The 22,062-nt window shown below is 38.8% G+C and overlaps 1 protein-coding gene across 4 annotated transcripts in view; it reads left to right on the top strand.

The window, feature by feature from the left end:
• Positions 1-4,393: 4,393 nt before the first annotated feature.
• The window catches only part of LPIN2 (lipin 2), a 46,007-nt gene continuing 28,338 nt past the window's right edge, over positions 4,394-22,062 (top strand). For 2 of the 4 annotated variants that reach the window (XM_074821350.1, XM_074821345.1), the window contains exons 1-2: positions 12,593-12,922; positions 18,737-18,937. In XM_074821350.1, the coding sequence (XP_074677451.1) occupies positions 12,839-12,922; positions 18,737-18,937 (285 nt within the window). In that variant the 5' untranslated portion in view covers positions 12,593-12,838. Of the gene's footprint in view, positions 4,541-12,592; positions 12,923-18,736; positions 18,938-22,062 lie in introns of those variants that run through there. The other 2 variants (XM_074821365.1, XM_074821357.1) reach the window with 2 other exon arrangements.

Here is a 22,062-nt window from a genome sequence, read left to right as displayed (position 1 = left end):
TGAAACAAAACTTTCCACACAAGTTTTTTTTTGTCTTGCTAAAAGAACACTAAGTTTTAAGAACTGAAGCAAAAGAGAACAAGTGCTGTAAAGAGAAAAACATTAGAGAAAACTGCTCTGTTCCACAAGGGCTTCTGGAGATGAAGGTACTTGAGAGGGATGGTGAGAGGAGAAGACCGATGGCAAGGAGAGGAAGGCTGCAGTGCTGACTTCCCCTTGTCTCATTTCCCATTTCACTATGCAAGATGCCTTTCTCGTAATCTTTCTCCTGCATATTTTCAAATGCAACACCTTTCCTTCCCTCTTTTCTCACCTTGCATCTTCTACCATCCATCGTATTTGATACAGTCATTTCCATTTACTGTTTCATCACTCGTACTAACAAGAGCAGAATAAAACCTCCTACTTAATTACACTGTGATTTTGGCAAGGATACGGAACCTCTTAACAGGAGGCCTGAAACCCTGCCATATCTGTCAGAAAATGGTTTGTGAAACACCTGCTAATGACTGACAAAGAACAGAGAAATATTGCTCACATGAGACTTGACCTGAGTGTGCTGACTTAACCAAATACCCTAAAACTACCAACAAGTCCATCAACTACACCAGGACTATTGGTGTGCTTACATATTTTGGTGGCTCGGGGTACAGTTACTTACAGCCCTGAATCCTTGCTAATAACTTTCTTCATTTTTTTCTCAACTGTTAAATGGGATTAAAAAGATAAACTAAATTGTTACATTGTGTCATAACGTTATTCTGATCTCAGAGAAGTTATTGAAACACTCCTGAGAGGACATGTGCTAGTCATGACTAAGATGCAGATAAGGAGTCTCTCAGGGTTACTAGGGGTAAAACAGAATAGATAGAATGTAAACAACAATTTTAAAAAAAGTTTAAGGATATCCGGACTGCTGTAATATCAGCAGGGTTGATGGTGGATATGGAATAAATGACTGCTCCAAACAATGGTTTCTGGGTGTTGTATGCATATAAACAGGCAAAATGACATAATATCTCATCACTGATGTCAGCTTTTTTTGCCCTTTGTGGCCAGACTTTTTTTAAAACTGCTGTAACAACTAAGCAGGTGGCCATTTTTTCTTTCATCTACGAATGTCAGCAACATGGTGAGCATTCAGGGACCAGTGCGAGCTGGGGGTTGGTGCTACATCCCTACACCTGAAGCTCTCTACTATCTTCAGAATCACAAATTTTCTGAGACTTCACCAAAGCCATGCCTAGCACCCTATAGCCTCCCAGACCTGTGATTTACCCCTGGCACTCTGTATCCTAACCTGCTGGAGACCCTTCATCATTTCTTGCCCAGCCCTAAGCAGGCTTCCTCTCTCACACACAATTGCTGGTAGTCATGATCTGGCAGTTGAACAGCCAGAGAGGCGCTGATTTACATATAGCACTAGGTAACGTGCTTTCAAATTATTTTCCCTTCATGACAAAAAAGAAAAAAAAAAAAAAAGGCAAGCAGTTGCTCACCTCATCACACTTCCCCCTGTCCCTGATGGGGAAAATAATAGCCACATTTGTGGTGAAAAGGCAAAACAAACGTAAATGAGGTGGCAGGTTTGCTGTGGCCTGGAGGCCCTGGTTTAACTACCAGTGAGTTATGGTTCAACAAGGACCACAAATCATGCATAGGTGTAGAGAGATCCTATCTACACCACTGCGGTGTGTAACTCCACCCAGTCAGAATGGAAACAAATCTCACTTGATACAGTGGTGGAAAATGCAAGCCATTTTTACAGCTCGATTGTAATCTTTCATGTGTAAGGGCAAAAGAGTAGAGGATACAGAAGGAAAATACTGAGGGCTGTCTACTTCTGTAGCCTTCTGATTGTCTGGTGATGATAATTTTGGAATGGGAAACGTTACCTAAAGGGAAAACAAGTAAATGCTGTTTAATCAGAAGTGCCCATTCCAGGTCTGAAATAGAAAAGTATGACTTATCAATTTGTTACCTCTTTTCAAGTCAAGATTTTTCTGCCACCTCAGAAGCTAGCCTGCTTTTGGATTAGGTTTAAATTTGTAATAGGATCTAGCTTAAAATTGATATTTGAGGACATAAGATAGATTTAGCCCCTGCCTCTCACCTTCCTGTGAACAGGGCTGTCTGGTGTTAGAAAGGAGAACCTCAACTGAAAAAATCACTTGCTGTTATGACTAGCAAAGATAAGATCGCGGGAACACAAAAACTTCTGTTAGAGCAACCACTGACGTGGTTACTCTCATGAACTAAGCAACTAAGATGCCAAATAAGGAACTCAGTAAAGCAGGGAAATGATCTGTTAGGCTGACTGCGTGTTTGCGACAGATGTTATGCTAATGTGGCTAGGTAATTGTTATTATGACATTATATTCAAATGGGAGGCCTCTTCAGAAAACTGCTGCAGCTGAAACATGGTTGCACTGAAGGGTGGAAAATTGCTCCCTTAGTCTGTGTTGCATCCACGTATCCTGAGTCCTGGAAAGGGTTCCAAAATTGACTCAGAATTTCTGACATAACAATAACATCATCAGAATGGGCAGGCGTGAAATTGGACCTTTGTTTCTTTTTACATATGTATAATATAGACACCCTATCCACATAATTCTGTGTTTGTGTCTTCTTCCATGAACCATTTTCTTTAAATATCCAGCCTGCATGTTATGCAGGGATAATTTTCTTTTAGTTCTAGATTTAATTATATTATTTCCAAATAAGCAAACTCACCAGCTACAGTCTTTTAGGCAGCTTGTCCCAGTAGGTACAGATGAATAAACAGATCTTCTCTCTTTGTAGAACCAGTACAAAAGATCGTCAAGGATCTTTTTAGATACATGGACTACCACAGTAAACTTTGTCTATACACTACTTTGCATGCTAGCATGTCTTTTTGTCAGTTGCACTGAATACTCTGTTAACTTGCCTGATTTCTTGCATGACAATTATATAAAACCTATGTGAGAGCCCAAAATGGCTCTAACACCAAGTGGGGCAAAGCCAGCCTTTAACAAAACTCTTGTTAACAGACTGGCAGATGAAAAAGTAATTGGTAGACAAATAAAAGTACAGTGAAATAAAGAAGCAACATGGATAGTGATAAAACACTTAATTCATATTTGTGAAACCTAGACTGTATTTCCAATTACGCTACTTCTCTTTTCCCTTTTTTATACTGCAAGTTGTCTGGGGTGAGAATATTATCCTGTTTTAGTACATATTATGTCTCTATATCATCTGGGACCTCTGGGCAATAGTGTGACTCAAGTAAATAATAACACATCATCAAGCCAACTTCATTGAGCTGCGGCATGAATCACAAAAGCAATGGGCAATAAAGCCGCTGACCTGAAATACATCCCTGGCTTGCTGGACACGTTTTGATTTTGCAATTTTACACTTTCCTTTTAAAAAAAAGTAAGTGTCCTCCATTTATAAATGTTCTCCAGCATTGGACACTTTTAAGATTCAGCTGTACAGGGTGCTGGACCATCTTGTCTAGACTGTGCTTTTGCCAAGAAAGGCTGAACCAGGTGATCCCTGAAATCCCTTCCAACCTGATATTCCATGATACCATGCAATAAATTCTTTTCCGGCCTCCTCTGGGTAGAGCGGTAGCTTTCAAAAGGATGCAGTGACAGGTTGTATAAAGCCACAAACACCCTGAATGCAGAGTTTCTGTTGAAACATCCCTGTCACGAGGTGTTAATTGGGAGACACAGCTCAGACCACGGCTATAAACAGCTGCCGAGCAGTCTGCTGATGACCACCTCAGCCCCGCGCCTGAGGGAACGGGCGGCTACCCAAGCACCGCGGTAGGTAGCCGGGATGCGTCACCCAAGCCCTGACCGCTCTGCCCTTACGACCGCAACACGGGGCCGGGCCACAGCCTCCCGACGCCCCCCGGAGAGGTTCTGCGGCGCCGGGGAAGGGCGGCGGAGGAGGACGACCGAGGAAGGCAGGCCCGGGGGTGACCGCCTCAGCAAGGCCGCTGTCGCCCACAGCCTCTGCTCCTCCATCCCCCTTCGCTGGCGCCGGTTAAAATGCCCGCAGCCGCCTGCTGCCCCACAGGGCGCAAGTTACGCGGGATCGGCCGCACTCCCCACCCCGCTCCCCCACCCCCGACAGGGCGCTGGGCCTGAGCCGCCGCCGCTCGCGCGCAACCACCCCACGCGCACGCGCGCGGGGCCACGCGCGCGTCCGCCACCCCCTCCCTGCGTCGCCCCAAGGTCACGTGGCGCCCGGGGCGAGGCGGGACCGCGCCGCTGAGGTGGCGCGCGCGCGCTCGCCCGCCCGCGCCGCGGCGGCGCGCGCCCCCCGCCCCCCCCACCACCCAGTGCGCGCGCGCGCGGACGTGCACGCGCTGCGCCAACCCCGCCGCCGCTTGGCGCAGTTCGCCGCCAGCCGAGCGCGGCTTCCCCCGCCCGCCGCTCCCCCAGCCCCGCGTCCCTGCCCCGGCTGGCCCCCTCCATTCATCCGACCGACCGACCGTCCGCCTGCCCGCGGCTGGCGCCGGCCCCCCCGGGCCTCGCTCCAGGTAAGCGGGAAGGGGCCGCTGCCGCCAAGTCGGCTCAGGGAGGGGGCGCGCACGGGGCCGCGATGTTTGCCCGTGTGTGAGAGAGAAGTGGACGGGGGCGCTGAGGGAACCCGGGCGGCTGCCGGGGAAGGCGGGTGGCGGAGGGCCTGCCCCGGCTGCCGGCCCGGCCTCGCTCCCCTCCCCGAAGGAGGCTCCGAGCAGTCACCGTTGAGCCCCCCCACCCCCCCGCCGCCTTTCACCGTCGCTGGGCAGCGGGGCCGCCTGGCCTGCCCGCCCGCCGGCGCTGCCTGCGCGCCCAGCCGCTGCCCTGGGTCCCCCGCAGCCCGTCCTGGTGTGCGGGCAAGGGGGAACACCCCCGCCCGTCCCCTGGCAGCCAGGTGTGTGGATAGACCCGGGCTGTGGGGGGCTGCGACTCTCCGGGCCGCGCAGGGTGACCCCTGGAGCCGCCAGCCAGCCTTGCGGTGCCGCGAGGGCGGTGTGCTGCTTCGGAACGGCGGTTTACCGGCTCCGCTTGGCGGTGCGACTCTTAAATGTTAAAAATCGCGATACGTGCCGCGCTGCCCCGGCTCCTTCCGATCTAGGGAGATGCATTTCTGAAACTCAGGCGGTTGACTTGTGTACCTGCGGGGCACTCCTCCTTTGTTTTTTCTGTTTATCCCTACTGGTGTAGGGAATATGAAGTATTAATCACTGGAAGTAAGTACACCGTCTGCATTTTTTGTGTATATATTTGAGGTTTTGCCAAGTGCACGTCTAAATTAATTTGTGTGAACTGGATTTTTGCTCTCCGTAAGCGGTAACTGAATACGTGTAGCAGACATCAATGATTTTAATAGAGCAAGAAATATGCTTTTTAAACGTGTGCATTTCCATCTAGCAAAATGATGTCATAAATATACCTGTGTTTTGGCTGCATGTGCATCTCTTCTGATTACTTTTTTTTCCAAACAAAAACCCGTAGTTGTTACAAGAAACATAATCGTATATGGTATTATTTAGGATACCATCAAAGGAGGAAATGATAGGCGATCCTACAGAACTCGGTTGTTTGGGCATTTTATTGTTTGGTTTTGGTTCTTCATACTTTATAATAATATTTCTCAGGACAATTTTGAATACTGAGCTCTTAATGTTTGCAAAATATATTGAAAGAGGGGAAAAATGTAGTGTAATACACGTCTTAAGAATGTACAGATATTCATTAGTCAGAATGAAAAATCAGAAGTCACAAAATGACTTCACTTTGTGTTACTGAGTGTGGGCTTGTCAGTCACTCAGTAGATACCTAACCATTGTTTGTAGCCGTACTAGGCAACTAGCTCCAGGCAGGGCCATCAGTTGTGCCTTCTCTCCTAGCCCCTGCTACAGTTTCGTTGCATCCCAGAACATCCAGGAATGTAAACAGTTTTGCCATCTCTTACAAAAATCAAGGAAGATCTCGAGTGGAGTAAGGGAATGATCTGTGAGGTGCTCTGTAAAAACACGGTACTGCTATATAGCAGAATATTCAACAGATAAGCTAAGAAGTTTCTAAATGAGCTCAGGATGTCAGGAACTTTGAATTAAATGCTGTATTATCTGGTATTCTTAATTACAGTAGGAATAACTAGATAGTGGTGAAAGGCTCTTGTAAGCAATTACAGTATTAATTTTTAAACTCTTAGCATAACTTTTCAGTTAAGTATATCAAAATGTTTGGGGTTTTTAATGGCCCGTAAAAGAGGTGGTGTTTGAACTTGTCGTAGTACTTTTTGATTTGTTACAAAATTCTTTGTTATTTACTTGGACAACATACATGTAAAATGTTCCAGTTCCACAGTGCAGAGAACTTTTTGTCCTTTCTCCCTAGTTCCAGCATTTCTTTCCACTAGTGTAAAGTCATGATCAACTATGGGGGAACATAAAATGCACTTACCGTACCTGACACCTCCTTATGTATCTTGAGGCCCAGAGTAGCCCTTCTTTGCATTGCATGCTTTATGACTTGGTCTCTGCCCCAGAGAACTTGCAGTCTAGATCAGATAAATCTGAAAGGGTTTTGTTCAAAGACACACTGTAAAAGCTAGAGGTTTGTAAAAGCTAGAGGTTGAATTAGTTGCATTTGTTTTTTTCTTCCTGGAAGATGCTCAGATGGTTAATACTTCAAATCACAATTTTCTTCTTTTCCAGTCTTTTACATCTTAAGTGCAAGATCACAGCATATAAGATACCAGACAGTTCTTGAAGGTCTGTGTGTGATCATAGAATATCTGTGTTGAATTAGAATGCTACTTTTTTGTTTTGTTTTGTTTTTGTAAAATAGCTTTGGCTTATATATAAAGTAACTTCTAAACATTGTTTATATCGTGAAATGCAAATACATTGTACATAACTGTCTGAAAAGGGATGAAAGGACACCTGGTGTGAGAGTCAGTGCTGCATATTACATATATCCACAGAGAAAAAGCTTTCAGGCTTATACAAAGCAGCAGGTGATATGTTTGTGATCAAATTCAGATCTAAAACATATACATTAGATGTCTTCATCCCATACCAGGGAGATTCTGAGAATGTAGTATAGTAGCATCCCAAGTTTGCATCTGATGATGTTGATCAAGAGTACTCCTTTATGAACCTTTTATCTCATTGCAGTTGCATTTTAAGGTTCTACAGTAACACAAAGATGTCATCTCTGTAAATACCTCACTGTTATATAGGTAAGCAGAGAATTTTTTAAAAAAATGTAAGTAAAATTGCCCACTTCAAGCATAGTAAAAATGTTGCTGCTTTGCAAAGAATGTTTCGCTTAAAAATGAGTTTTTATTCTGCCTAGCTACTATCTCATCTTGGTTGTTACAAACACTCTAGTATGTGGAAACATTATTACTTACATTTCAGTTTGTGCAGGCAGTCTGATTTAGTATGAGACTGCCATGCCAAGTCAAGCCAAATTGTCTTTGTGTGAGGATGAAACTTAGCGCATTTGTGGGGGATTTTTAAAATTTTTATAGAAATTATTTTTTTTCTTTTCAAGGGAATTTCCAGGTAAAGGATGCTAGCTTCTCCTTCCTAGTTAAGTATTTTATTGTTGCCAGTTTCTTTCAGCTTTGCAGTAATGTAATTTGACAGTAACCACCGGAAGTTGTCCCGAGTCACTCTTTTCCTAACACTAAGGGACACTTCCTCATCGCTGCTGCTGCACTGAGTGAATGGATAAGATTTTTAGCTGAGGATCCGGCCCGTTTTTTTATCCAAAGTGCCTAAGTTCAATACCAGAAATGTAAATGTGTAAAACAATAATAGAAAAGTCTCCAGTGTACCATGTGACATTTTTGTATTGGTCTATGTGGCTAAAACAAGCACATGCTAAGCTAGTCTTAGGCCAAGTCTTTAGGTTTACTTGTCTTTTTTTCAGACTGCATAACTGTCTCCTTGGGAAATGTACTTCTGTATTGATGGTTATGAAAGGCCTTTTAAAGGAAATGTGTAAAGGATTCTTTGCAAAATTCTGTCAAAGTAGTGCTTCCAATAATGAATTGTAACTGAGATTCCATTAGAAATGGAATTAATTGTCTCTCACTTGGCTAACAATAGAATTTAGTTTGTGATGTGAACTGAAATATGATTTTAAAAAAAATCCCCAAACTTAAAGCTGTTGACTCCCTAAATGAAAAGTGTGCATGTTAACACCAACAAGAAATCTGTGAGGCTGCTTTACAAGTTTGTCATGTCCCCTGTAGACAGTGCAGACATGCTGTTGTGTGCTAGGGATGAACAGATATATCCATTAGACAGGTGATCTCTGTGTTCATTAAAACTCAATAATGCAAGTAGATTGTGTTTGGTGAATGAGTAAGCATATGCTATTTTGCTCGGCCATATCTAATTTTCCCCATTCCTTAATCTCATGGTATGGGGGGGAATTTATGGGGGAATACTAGCATTTTTACCTGATTCTCTAATAAAATATCCAAGTCTTACATGCAAATTAAATTTATGGATGTTGTTCTGTTTTGGTACGTGTTCATCAGTTCAACAATATGAAGAGTCTATTGAGTAAAAAAAGGTTTCTTGTTCACATACACTATATTAAGAATTTTTTTGGATATTCCATATATGTATTTCTCAGAATAAGATTATTTCTGTTCTTTCTTGTCAACCTGAAGATATGTACTAGTCTCAGATCTTATATTCATGTATATGGTAAACAAATTATTCACCACTAATAGATCAGGATGCATTTCATACTTAAATACATGACTGTGTTCTTTTGCTTTGACTTTTAAATCCTGGAAGGTTGTAAGAAAATATAAATACACTTGAGACAGATCAGTGCCTGGAAAAAAACCTTTTTAAATGGAAAAAATGGAAAGATAAGGGATTGCTCATTAGGGAAATGCTTAGGGCTTTCTAGAAACATACAGGAAAAGCTTCATCTGCTGTCTCTCATCTCATGCAAAAATGAGATGGATGGAATTTCTATTCAGAAACTTTAGGTTCTGTGGCATGTGTCTAGAAATAAGTTGAACCAAGGATGATGTGGCTGTAGGAGAGTCTGTGCTGCTGGAAATAGCTGTGTCAAGTGTGGCAGGCACTTGTGTGGGATATGGTCGTACAGATTCCAAAGAGGTGCACTCTTGGATTAGCCAGTTACTTCTTTTCAGTACCTTGAAAGAAGTTAAGGTCTTCACACACATAAGAACTTTCTGTGTGCATGTAACCTAAGGTTTTGATTGAACTGATAGTTTTAACAGTAAAACTTATTTTATGGACTCTTAAAGTATTCTTTGTTCTCACTGAAGTTCCTTTGTAAACAGAAAAAAAGGTGGCTTAAAAAAAAATACACAAATTAATACAAGGAAAGATGCCATAATACCAGAATCAGGTGATTAGTAGTAGATCATACAGATGTAACTGTTGACATGTTACAAAAGGTCCAAGTCCAGATAAACTGTGGATTTCCTTTCTTGCTATTGTTTTTTTTTTAGATTAAAAAAATACGTAAGCTGCATTGAAAAAACATTCTAATTTGAATGTCTCTTGCCTCCACCTGACAGGAGATCTTGAAAGCATTGAATTTACCATCTTGCATCACAGATGGAAAACTAGACATTTGATTTTATTAATTTTTTGTATCACTGGTGTTTCTCTAACATTTGTTAACTGTTTGGATTCTTGTACAATGCTGTTATTACTTGTGATAGGGTTTTTCCATTATTTTTATTTTTTGGATGGCTGGGAATTGCAGGTAAAAGCAAGTAACACTGCCTTTTAGTCTTTTTTCAGCTTTTCTGAGAAGAACTTGATTTTTAGTTGCACATAACTTTGCTGAAATTGAAAATTTAATTCAAAGTTATATATTAGCCACCTTCAGCCTTTATGTGGAAAACTTTAGCAAGTATATTCATTTTCGTATAAGAAGTGAAACTAGAGCAAAAACCCTAGCTGTTTTCTTAGGAAAATTCTTGTGTCCCTCAGAAGGGATCTGAGGCCAGATGGTCTTCATTCAGTATGTCTTCTGTTATTCATGTCTAAATTTATTTTATTTTGGCAAAGTTATTAGCCTTTAAATTAGGTCTAAAAGTCCATATTGAGCATGGATAGACTTTTGCAATTAAAAGTAACAGAGATACTGTGTTGAGTATATTTTACCACAAGGTGAAATGAGCAGAGCTTTATTTCCAGTTTCAGTAAGCAGATGTTTCAGACCAGGGCTAGGATCAAGAACTTGGGGCACAGGAAAATGTTTTTAGAAGCTCATGTCTGTAGGATTTCTGCTTCATTCCTTCCAGAACTTAGAATGACATCTACTGATGAAAGCTGGGGGAATGTTCTGTAGCTGTGTTCTGGCCATGCTGGTTCTACAGTTCCTATACAGTACAATTAAATCACTTCAATGTAACTTTCACAAGGAAACTATGTGTTTGGGGGTTTTTTTGTAATGAGCATCTGGGATATGTAAGTTTTAACTGTGCTAAAAACCCCTGTATTTTCAATTCCTAATCTCCTGGCCTGAGTTTTCCATTGCATAGGTGAAAAAATTAATACTGCATCTCTGGGATGCTGTAAAACTAAATAAATGCAGTCAAATATATTATGAAGGTTACTATAGAAAAGTACCATTTAAAAATGGAATCATATTTCCCATCAGGGATTTTGACTAATGAGCAATGGGATAAGATGTGTAGACCCACAAAGAGCAGAGGGAAAAAAAACCAAAACAAACCATAAGATGATGAGTGATCTTTGTCAGCAGTATTAACTTGCATGAGGCTAGTGAAGAAACTCATATGTGCATTCTGAGGCTAAACCACAGTAAAATCTACCCACGACAAAAAGCTGGATTAGTGTTGAATGAAAACCATTGCTTCTAGTACTTCCAAATTTGGGGTATTTGCTTTTCAAAACTAAAGCTAATTTTCCTGTGTAAAATGTAAATAAATGGTATTTAAACTTACTTGGAGGGAATTATATTTTATGTACCTTATTACTATTGAGAAATAAGAGAAGGAGGCTTACTAAATGTGCAAAGCTTATTACCTGTCTAAATCTTACCTTACTGCAGTGACCTCAATTTTTTCTGTATTCTAGAAAGTTGGTTTTCTAAAACAGTTTTAGAAGCTTTGAAGAAAACAATGTCAATCTGAAATACTGAAAAATACTCAAATAAAATAGATAAAACAGAAAATTATACACAAAAATATAACACAAATCTAAGTCAAAAGTGTTTGAAAAGAAGGACTGTCTTACAAAGCTGGCTTCCGTTCTGCTCAAAACTGTGTTTTTTGCTGTATTCTAGCAGAACACACGTGATAAAGGAATGATAAACAAGCAGAGGAAAATTGAGTAGGTCTAGTAATTCTTACTATCCTATGAAAATATTGTCAGGTCTGCTAACAAACCCAGTAATTTTTCCTGTGAAGAGCCACATTAAATATGAACTTATTCAGTGTATAGAAAAGGGCCCAGAGATGGTAGGAGCTTGTTGCAACTTTACTGCAGATACAACAGTCCCAACACTCAGTTTAGGAGTTTGTCATCAAGAGTGATTTAGTTCTGTCCTGAAGTGTGGCGCATTAATTATTTTGGAAACCTACAAGCCGTTTGTCTGCATCCAATAATGTGATTCATTGTCCTTGCATCAGAGCCTAGTGCAATAAATCTACAAAATTTAGAGGATAGAATGAAGATGGTAGTAGGATCCTAGATTATTTTTTAGCTTGTAATTCTGGAAGTAGTCCTTCACAGTCTTCTGTAGCAGACACAAAATAACACTGTGGGGGTGGAGAGAAGATGCATGGATTTAAGGTAATGAGAATATGTCTATGTTGAGGAAACATTAATGGTCCTCAGAGAATGTCTCTCCCATTGAGGGGTAGAATTGTTTTGTTTAACTACTATACTTCCTCAGTTCTTTCACCTATCCATGATACTGTTTAGAGAAGTAATGACATTTCAAAATTGCTCAGATCAAAAATTAATTCTTATTCTCAGTCATGGAGCTAGGTATACAATAAGCCTGTATGTATTGTTCACACACCCAAATTATAGTGCTGTAACAATTCAGTTCAAAGAAAGTAGGAAAATTTCCACAGGAAAAAGATGTTTATTTTGGTGTGCATTGTTTTTGTATGGTTTAGTATAAGCTTGACACCAGATCAGTTGTCTCTTTACTGTTATAATGCAATTTCAAAAAGGGGAAAAAACAGCCCACAAATACCAGACCCTGAAATGTCACCAGATTTGTCCTATAAAACTGGACTAGCTATCCCAGTAAAACCATCAGCGGAGGGAGCGGGCACATGGAGTGGCAGCAGGCACCCTTGAATTAGGTGTGCAGCAGGCTGAACTAGGACTTTGAATGCTGCTACAGGTGGTAGAGTTGCAACAGTGGGCGAAAAGTGAGCTAATGTAGACTTTGCTTAAGAATCATTAACTAAATCCCCGTTTCTTTTCGAGGGAGCCTCAGCTAAAGTCACGTGACCTGATGTAAAACAAGATCATTACCTATCAGTGCAAACATATGGCAAAGTCTGCCCATGTTATTACTTATCTCAAAGAGCGCAAGGGGGCTGTGACATTTCAAGCAAAGCCTATTGGCGAGAGAGTTTCTATGTGAGCTTTCTTAAAGAAGCACTTCCTTTTTAATCATCATGCTGCCTGGGAAAGTATAGCAAACATTTTTCTCTAAGAGACCAGAAGATTTATATAATTCTTCTGCTTTGATGGAAAGAGAAGAAATGCTGATACAACATTCCATTATGGCTGTAAGCTTTACATTTACCTGTACGGTGGAAAGTTAGTTTTCTGTTTTCTGAGATGCATTTCTCGGAAAAGGATGGTTTTGAAGATGACTTCAATAGCAGTGTTGCTGTCCATGAAAGGGTTCCTTCTGGAATCTTGGTGAGTTTGACAGATTGATTGCTAAGTTATGGGTATGTAATTTCCTATAGCATAGTTAAAATATATAAAAATTGACTGCCTGTATTTCATAGTATGTGTAAGACTTTAGGCATTCAGCAGACTTACTTTGTTTCCCATTTTTGTTCCATAAGTGCTCTGTGCAGTACTAGGAGCAATCCTAAACACCAATTAAAACCTTTACTTAGGAGCAAAGACGTTTGTTTGCTTGTTTTTGCTGAGTAGACCTGATGCTACAGTGGTCCTGTTTCACATGGTTATTATCCACCCCCACCCCCCTGCCCCAATCTTTTCAGGGTACAAAATAGAAACTAGTAAAACACTTGCTAAAGGTTTTCTCTGGTTAAGTAAAGCTCCTGCCTCATAAATATATATACATGCAAATATAGGCAGGATGAGATAAATTGAAGAAAGCCATTGCTATGCATGTTTTTTGTTTTGTTTTCCTACCTAATCTCTTGAAACAAATGCAACTTCTTTACTGTTTACATCATGTGGCATTAGACTATCTCTTAATCCTCTAAATGTATCTCAAAATAAGTGGGATGTGTAAACACCTATTCTCTTGTAAGCAAAGATCTACATTTAAGTAACTCTTTTATGCAGCAATTTATGCCCTCTAAAGCTGTATCTCTGCTCTAGAGCAATCTGATAGCTTACCTTTGAGTAACTTGCACTCTTCTTTTTCTGTTGTTGAACTGGGCATCTGCAGTATTCATGTTCACATGGGTGCACCTGTATAAAAGATGTTGGCTTTAAGAACACAAAAAATGCAGTTTACCTTTACTAAAACAGTACTCCAAATTCACAGAAAACACAAATTTGTGGACAGTCTTTTGATTCTATCTTGCACTTGTATATGGATATTACTGAATAACATAAAATTGTTCAAGAAAAGGTGTTGGTTTTGTAGCAGCCAAAATAACATATTTGTTAATGGTACATAGATATAATTCCTATCCACAAAACCTCCTGTTCAAGTTATGATAATGTAAGCATTCCTGGTGATGAGTTTTGAAAATTTGGCCATCTATCATGTAGAGCAAGTTAGATACTTAATCTGAGCTGTAGCTGTTTAGTCATTATTTCTGAGAGCCATTCTATTCCTTATTGCTGTAACATGAGGAAGTCAACCAACCTATGCAGGGTTAATTTTAGTTTAATTGATTTAAGGATTTTATAGATGTGGGCACAGAACTCTGTTTTTAGTTCTTGAACTTCCAAAGTAGATATTTTCTTATTTTGTGTTTATTGTTATGGTCTCTCTCTCTCTCTCTCAAAAAAAAAAAAAAAAAAGGCAGTTTCACTTTTTGCCTTTTGCAGTGTAATGGCTTCTTGCCAGAAAAAAAATCTTTTTTATGATATAGGACAGAGATCCTTTCCTCCATTCCGATTACAGTTGTGCTTAGCTTAGTAGTATTAATATATTCAACTATAACAATTTTTGCAAACTAGGTAGTATTGCACGAACATTAAAAAATCAATCTCTCTGAAGCCTCAAAAGTCACAAAAAGTGTTTTTCTGCTGTGAGACCTTAGGTATTAATAGCCTTTTAATTTGCTATCCTGGAAGAATAAACAGTAGTTAGCTACATTAACTTCAGCTTTTATGCAGCATTCTGGAATTTGACTGCATCAGGTAATGTATATACTCTGGATATCAAAATAAATAAAACTTAAAAGCTAAACAGTATTATGAAATATTGCTGCATTGCCCTTTCTTAGCTTGTCTTGTACATCAGACTTCTGCCTTGAGTTGTAGCATTTGAAATTGGCATGCTTTTTAGGTTCTTAGAGCGGGTTATGAAGGCATACACCTCTCTGGTTTTCTCTGCTTTCAGGACAATGGCATTTAGCAAATGTTTACTAAGCATGAAATAAAGAGTGTTACTGAGGAAATACTTTGTCTTATTGGTTATTTTGTGATCAGACTATTTCTATTGCATTTGCAAGGATTAACACAATAACATTTTACATTGTTCCTTGCTATAGTCAGATTCAGCACTGCTCACCACAAGTTTTCCAACAATATACAATAGAACTTAGCGCAAAAAAACCCTCAAAATTTTAAAATCTCCTAGCTGGGGTTCTATTGACATTTGAGGTAAATTAAACATCTTATGTTTCTCAGGTATGTAGTGACACTTTTTTTCTATTTGATCATTTGCTTGCTACAGTTTGAACCTTCTTAAATAACATGTTTATCTTACAAAGTGAACATTATGTTAAAAGCTGAACTACAAACTGATAAGCAATAATATACCTCAGTTTCTGATCTACAATTTTGTTTGCTTACAATGTACAAAACAATGTTTGCATTAAGACTTGGATCATAAAAAACTTCTTTCCTTATAAGCATTGTTTTTAATACTCAGTAGGTTCAGAAGTTCATAACTTTTTCACATGTAACAGATTATTCTGTTTATGTATGATCATAAAAGTGGCTGTGCTGTGAGCTACAGAAATGTGAGATCTATAAAAGAGATAACTTTCACTATAGGAAACCAAGAATATATGTAAAATAGGTAAATGCTTCAGTCCTGGGTGGGGTTTTTTTGTGATTTTTTTCTGTGGTTAGACAAGGTTAGTTAGCATGTATGTGAGGAAAATGAGATTATTTATCAAATGAACACAATTTGTAGCAGTTGGTGTGAAATTCTGATCTTTTAAACAGTTGCTACTTAAATGATAGAGAATTCCTTGCTAATGTCTACTTCTCAAGTCCTATTCACTGAAATGAAATATATGGAATGGAGACTCTAATAAGGACTTCTATTCCTGATTGTGCCAAACATTTAACAAATTCAGTCTCCTTGGTGACATGAAATCAACTTTTCTTTGTAAACCAATACCATAGACTTCTCTTGGAAGCAGCCAAGGTATAGCCATGAATGATAATGACTATGCGTTAGAGAATTTTTCCTAAGATTGAGAATAAAGAGGACTGTCATTGTAGGGGAAGACCAATTGCTTAAACAGTAAAGCAGAGATATTGCTACCTTTCTGTCTTGGGTTACAGTTCCATGAAATGGAGCAAATATCTCTCTCACTTGTCAAAAGGAAGATGTTCAGTTCCCTGCCCTAGCATTTTTTTTTTTTTTTTTTTTTTTTTTTCCTAGCTCTCTGGTGCTGCTGTTGTGCCTCATGACTCTCTGGTGTTTGTCATGTTCTTCTTTGTGAGCTAATCTAATTTACTAACCCACTGAAACAAACAACAACAACAAAATATGAAGACTTCTTCCAGCTGTGTCAGTGAGCTAAAATCAGTTCATTAAGAGGGTCAGATGAAGAAAGGTTGAAGTGAGACCTCCTCTTTTTAGCAAGTGAGCTATTATTTCATTAGCAAGCAGTCAATTTTATAGTTGTACATGGAACTACTTAGAGATGTAACTGAATTTTATTAATCACTAGTATTGATAGGGAGTCCATTCTGCTAATCTCATTAGTCACGCAATGACACTGCTCTTTTTGTCTTCATCAACCTCATTGTACAGAAACAACGGGAGCAAATTCTCTTGCACATTACCTAGCTCAGTAAATCTGTGGATAATTTCAAAACATTTTTAAATCTGTATTGGAAAACCCCCATCTTCCTTTTTAAGTCTTTTGGAGAGGAAAGGTTTTTATTTTTTTCTTCCCAAAATTCTAAATATGATTAGGTAATGTATGTTAGGCCTGAGAAGCCTGAGATGGAGAAAATACTTCCATAGCTGCTCTAAGTCTGTGAAAGTAGTTTTAGATTTCCTGCATGTTTACAATTATATTGATACTGTTAGATGCTACAAAAGTAGCTTCCTTTTGAATGAATGCAATATACTCTGCATTACTGTAAGGAAGACTTTGAAGGCTCACAACGGAAATAATTAATTACCTAGATAATGAAAGCAGTATCAGGAGGGAGAACTCTTGTAGTGCAATATGGTTTTATTTAGAGGCATTAAGAAAAATCCTAAACCTTGTTCAGAGGCTAATAAAATAGATTAGTGAATAGACAAATACACTGTTTTGTAAAAATATTATCCCCAAATAGAATGTTTATAATTTAAGCCTTGTTTTGTGTTCAGTGTTGCATGGTTTGCTTGTTTGCAGTAGCTCTTTGTTCTCCCAAATAATACCTTTAACTTCAGAGGCATGCAATTGCTTGGATATATTTGAAATGAGCTTGTAGCAGTCTTTTGGGTGGGAGGCAGGAGAGGGCAGATTGAGGAAGGTTGCATGTAGGTTTCCATTAGAAGACCTTCACAGTTTTCCCTTCTCTTTCTGTTAAAGCTCAGATGTTCTGAGAAATCTTTGGACTTCATTTCTTATTGGCGGTCATAGTTCACATTGGATTCTTAGTCTGAAAGACTTGCAGTCGTTCAAAATTCATTCATTCACTTAAGTATTTTTGATGGATTAAACAGAATGTTTGATAAGTGATTCTATGTGTTATCTTGTTTACCTATAGCATAACCTTGTTGTGGGCATCTTCCTTTCCTTGTATTCTGTCCTGAACTCCCCACTCTCATCTAGTAAGATTCCTTCACCTAGACTATATATTGTTCTTTTTCAATTTTCTGGTGTCAGGAGTATGAACAACCACAAAAAAACTTTAACATTTCTTTTCTGTTGACTGGAACTTTTTAAAACCTGTGAAAAATAAGTAGTGGGTAAGATAACTCTTTACACTTAAAATAATATATTGCATGAGTGTGTAAACTTGGTTAAGACTTGCTTTTCACACATAAAAGTGTAGCATTTGGAATTTCGTGTTTTTTCTTTAGGTGTAGTTTCTGTGGAAATAATGGTTGTTCCCTGGTAACTCATCTGCTTCTTGTGGATGGGAGGTGTGTTCAGGACAAGGTCATGTTGCTAGGTTTACTGTTTTCACAGAGCAAATTTTACTTCAGCAGCTGTTTTAAATGTAGGTACCCACAAGTTTCATTAGACTGTTTAGAGAAGTATACATTGTAACTATAGATGATACTTATTGTAGTTTTATTTAATCAAAGGTCAATGAGAGAGTCTCAGTAAATTCGAGTAATCTGTCATCACCTACCACAGGTGCAAGTCTTGCTCATCTCAGTTTTATATTCTGAAGGTCAATGGCAGGGATTTTCAAGAAAGGCTTTTACAAGCTCATGATTTTTATGTTGCAAGAGGTTTTAGTACTTTTGTCGTGGCGAATAAATTCGCTGGTGTTGTGCTTTCCTTCTATAGGAAGAAAACTGGATTTCTTCTGTATGTTTTCTCCACACTCATTCTCAAACTCCTCTGTCGCCCGTTAGATCTTTTGATAACTTCTTTAAGGTGACTCTGCCATTTTTAAGATATAGAGCTATAAAGGAAGTTACACGTAGTGCACACTCTGTAACTTTTCCTGACTGACTTTTTTTTTTTGTACCCTTATATATATAGTTATCTCCATTTTCAGTAGAGCATCAGTTGTACTAAATAGGCAGTCTTCAGAGAATTAATTTCTCTTTTTAGCTTATCTGAGTAATTAAGTATCACTTGAATCTAGGCTTTGGCATTTAAAAGTGACATGCTTCAAGATTTACTTTAAAATATTTAAATAGTCATAGATTAAAGTTGATAAACCATTAAGAATAGGTTTTATTACTCTGAAGACTTAGTAATATAAGAATTGGCTCAAAATTCTGTTGACTCTTGAAGGCATTTTTGTAAAGCTTGTTACAGTAATCAGTAATTGGTAAATGACATTGCGCATATATTTAGGTGGTTTTTTTAAAATGACTTTTAAAAACTTCTTACGTTTTTAAAATTTCTTTACTTTTTTTTTCTTCCTCTCCCTTAGTCTCAGACTATGAACTACGTAGGACAACTTGCAGGACAAGTCCTGGTTACTGTGAAGGAGCTGTACAAAGGCATTAATCAGGCAACCCTTTCAGGATGCATTGATGTCATTGTGGTCCGGCAGCAGGATGGTACATACCAGTGTTCTCCTTTTCATGTCCGATTTGGGAAGCTTGGTGTATTGCGCTCTAAAGAAAAAGTGGTAAGTTCAGAAAGTGGGCCAAAACAAAGTTTTGAATACCAATGCATTCCCTTTTTTTCCCCCTCTTCCTTCCTTCCTCAGCCCTCCACATACCCAGTTAACAGGCTGATTTAGTACAGAGCAGTTTCTTGTATATGCTGTATGGAGTGATAGTTTTGGAATGCAAAACAGAACTTCCTGTGGTAATCTAAGGAGTCTGCAAAAAAATACTGTGAAAGAAAAGCCTTGACAGCTTTTGAGCTCTGCTGAAAGAACAGTACAACATATAGACTTCACAGTCTTACAATGTTTACATGGCTATTTATTTACTTATTTAAGTATGCTGGGAAAGAAATGCTTAATGCCATTTACTGGTCTCTGATGTTGCAAGCAGCTATTTTTGGAATGGGTGGAGGACAAACAGAGCATGTCTTAAGGGTTGGTGACCTGTCATAAATATTACTCCCTGTTAGCTTTGTTCAAGGCTGATATGCAGTAGAAAATGCAGTTGTTAATATCCACAAGCAAATAAAAACTGGGACTGAAGCTTAGTTCCTGTGTGGGCGTATTTGAAAAAGAGCCTGGTACAATTCCCTGTCCAGCCAGCCTGGGACCATGGTGCTACCTGAGCAGATTGTCCTGCTATCCCCTCTCCATAGGCTTTAGTAATTGTTCCTAGGGAGTGAGTTGGATTGGGTTGTAAATTTGACTGAAAATGGACCTATTGTGGGGGGACTTTACTGTCAGTAAGGAGTACTGTGTATGGCAGTACTGCCTGGGGGTGTGCTACCAAAGGATGGATTGATTTAAACAGATCATAAAACCTCGGGATTATATGCTGCTTTTCTAAGAAGTGAAAAGGCACTGCAGGAAACTACCCCCATCTTTATATTTTGGTTGTAAAAGGAGAATAAAGCACAACTAAAAGAGTGGTTATGTTAGGGCATTTTTTTTGTTAACAGTCCCTACTGGGAGTTTCACACATTAAAGTTGCAAGTTTATCATCATAACAGGCTAACAGCAGTTATTTCACTTTTTGTTTTGATTTTCCACTTGCTAGTGTTTTTCAATAAGCACGCTGATGACAAAGTTGAATTTTCTTAACAATTCTGCAACACTTTACAGTTTTTCTGCAAGGTACAAGAGAGGTGGAATAGCTGCACTTTCTGATGTCTAAACAAAATACACTTACAACAGGATTGATCTGAAACTTGAGTTTGCTAAATGTCTTTACAGTTCTGAGAAGCTGAGCCAAATTTGAGAGGACTTCAGCTTCTGTGTATCTCTGAAAAGCTGTTGAACAGTAGAAACATCTACTTGTGGTACTTGCTGTACTAGGCTGTCAGTGTAGTTCTCAGCTTTTGCTTGAGTGGAGGATGGCTGCTCTTTCTTGCTCCCTTCATCCTTGGAGTTGCCGTTCTGCATTTGAGTGTTCTCTCAGTAGTCAACTGAAGGTTTATTACTGCGTTGTGTATCCATTTTTCTCTGTCATGTTAGGAAGCTAAAATCAATTGGTAGTCTAAGGATGTATGGGAACACAGAATACACATATCTGTGCTTCAATGCTGTACTTAAGATATATGCTGAAGTTTCCAGAGACCAGTATGAGGTACAGGTGCTAAAATTTGGGATGTTTGTCTAAATCAGCATAAAGGAAAGGTTGAAAAAAAAGAAACACTAAGGTAAGTTTTGGGGTGTTTTTTTAAACTCATGTTACTGAATTGGAAATTCAAGAAAATACTTTAAGAATAAACTGTGTTTAGTAGTGAAATAAATATGATTAACAGATCAAAACCATTCAGTTCTTGTGGGGAAAAAGAAAAGCTGTTATCTTAAGGATTTAGGTATAGTGTCCATGCATGTTTGGTTATCTACCTGTAATTTATTGTCTCCTATGACTGGGCTTCCTTGGCTAATGGTTTTATTCTCATAAGCGGGCAAATAACAGAGTGTATTAGGATACATAGATACTGTCTTAGCACTGTGTTGGTATTTTTTTTCTTGTCAGTCCATGTGCTAATATTAAATTAGTCCTCTTTTTGACTGGCCATTTCATATCACAATAACTAACTATGAATATGAATGTTCATATCACAAATACTAGCTGTATGGCTTGGGAAATAATTTTTTCTTTTGTATTGGCAGTAAACTAGAACTTGAGTAATGTACATATTGGATATCTCATAGCAATTACAGTATTTAACTTGGTGTCCTTTTGATAAAAGTGCTTAAACTATATATAACCTGAAAAGTTATTGGAATTTTCTGCAGTAAGGCAAGTTCATTGTGTTTCCATCTGACATGTATTTGATTATTTTTAATTAGCTAGGCTAAATGCAGATATACAGATACCATTAGATAAACATATTTACTGAAAAATAAGGTAATTTTATCTGATGAGTGAACACATTTTGTTTGGAAAAATTTGGAATGGAACTTAACTGGATGCCCAAGATTTCACAAAGAAGAGGAAGTAAAATAATTGTATCTTGGTTTTAGAAAGACATTTGTGGTTTTTTCTTTTATTTCATACATGTGGAGAAGGGTAATTTCTCCCTCCTGTGCAGTATAATCTAAGCTAAAGTACCTTTATGAGAATAAATACATTCTTTCTCTGATGAAAGCACTATGGTTACAGAAGGGTTGTGGTCCTATGTCATATTCCCATAAACTCACAAGCAGGAAAATCTGAAACAACGTTAACTGAGTTGCAGAAATAATTGCGGCAAATCTCTATCCCTTTGAGACAAAGCCTGCCTCCAGGAGGCTTCCAGGTTGTTGTCTTGAACTTTTGATATTAAGGACTCGGATTTATACCAGGCCCCAGTTCAGGTTGAGCTTTAAATATATGGACACGAACAGTTTCAATCATTCTTCCAGAAAATAAAGACTAGATTAGTGATTATTATTTATGCTACTAGCTTTCCAAATTAGTTGAACAAGATTCAATCTTCAGATGTTTTTTATTTTTTTTCCCATTTTTCTTGTAGGTGTTAGGGTCTCTGCTAGGAGCATGATGTATTTTGCAGGTTAACCAAGTAAAGACCTTTATTATAACAGACTTCTTTCAAAAAGCAGAGGGAGGAGAAAAAATCATGATTATACAATGGAACAAAGTTTACTGTCAGAGCTAAGTGGGCCTTAAA

Source organism: Strix aluco, chromosome 1, assembly GCF_031877795.1.
Source record: "Strix aluco isolate bStrAlu1 chromosome 1, bStrAlu1.hap1, whole genome shotgun sequence".
NCBI classification, from domain to species: domain Eukaryota; kingdom Metazoa; phylum Chordata; class Aves; order Strigiformes; family Strigidae; genus Strix; species Strix aluco.
Note: the sequence above shows the minus strand (reverse complement) of the source record. Positions and strands in the feature narration are given on the sequence as shown.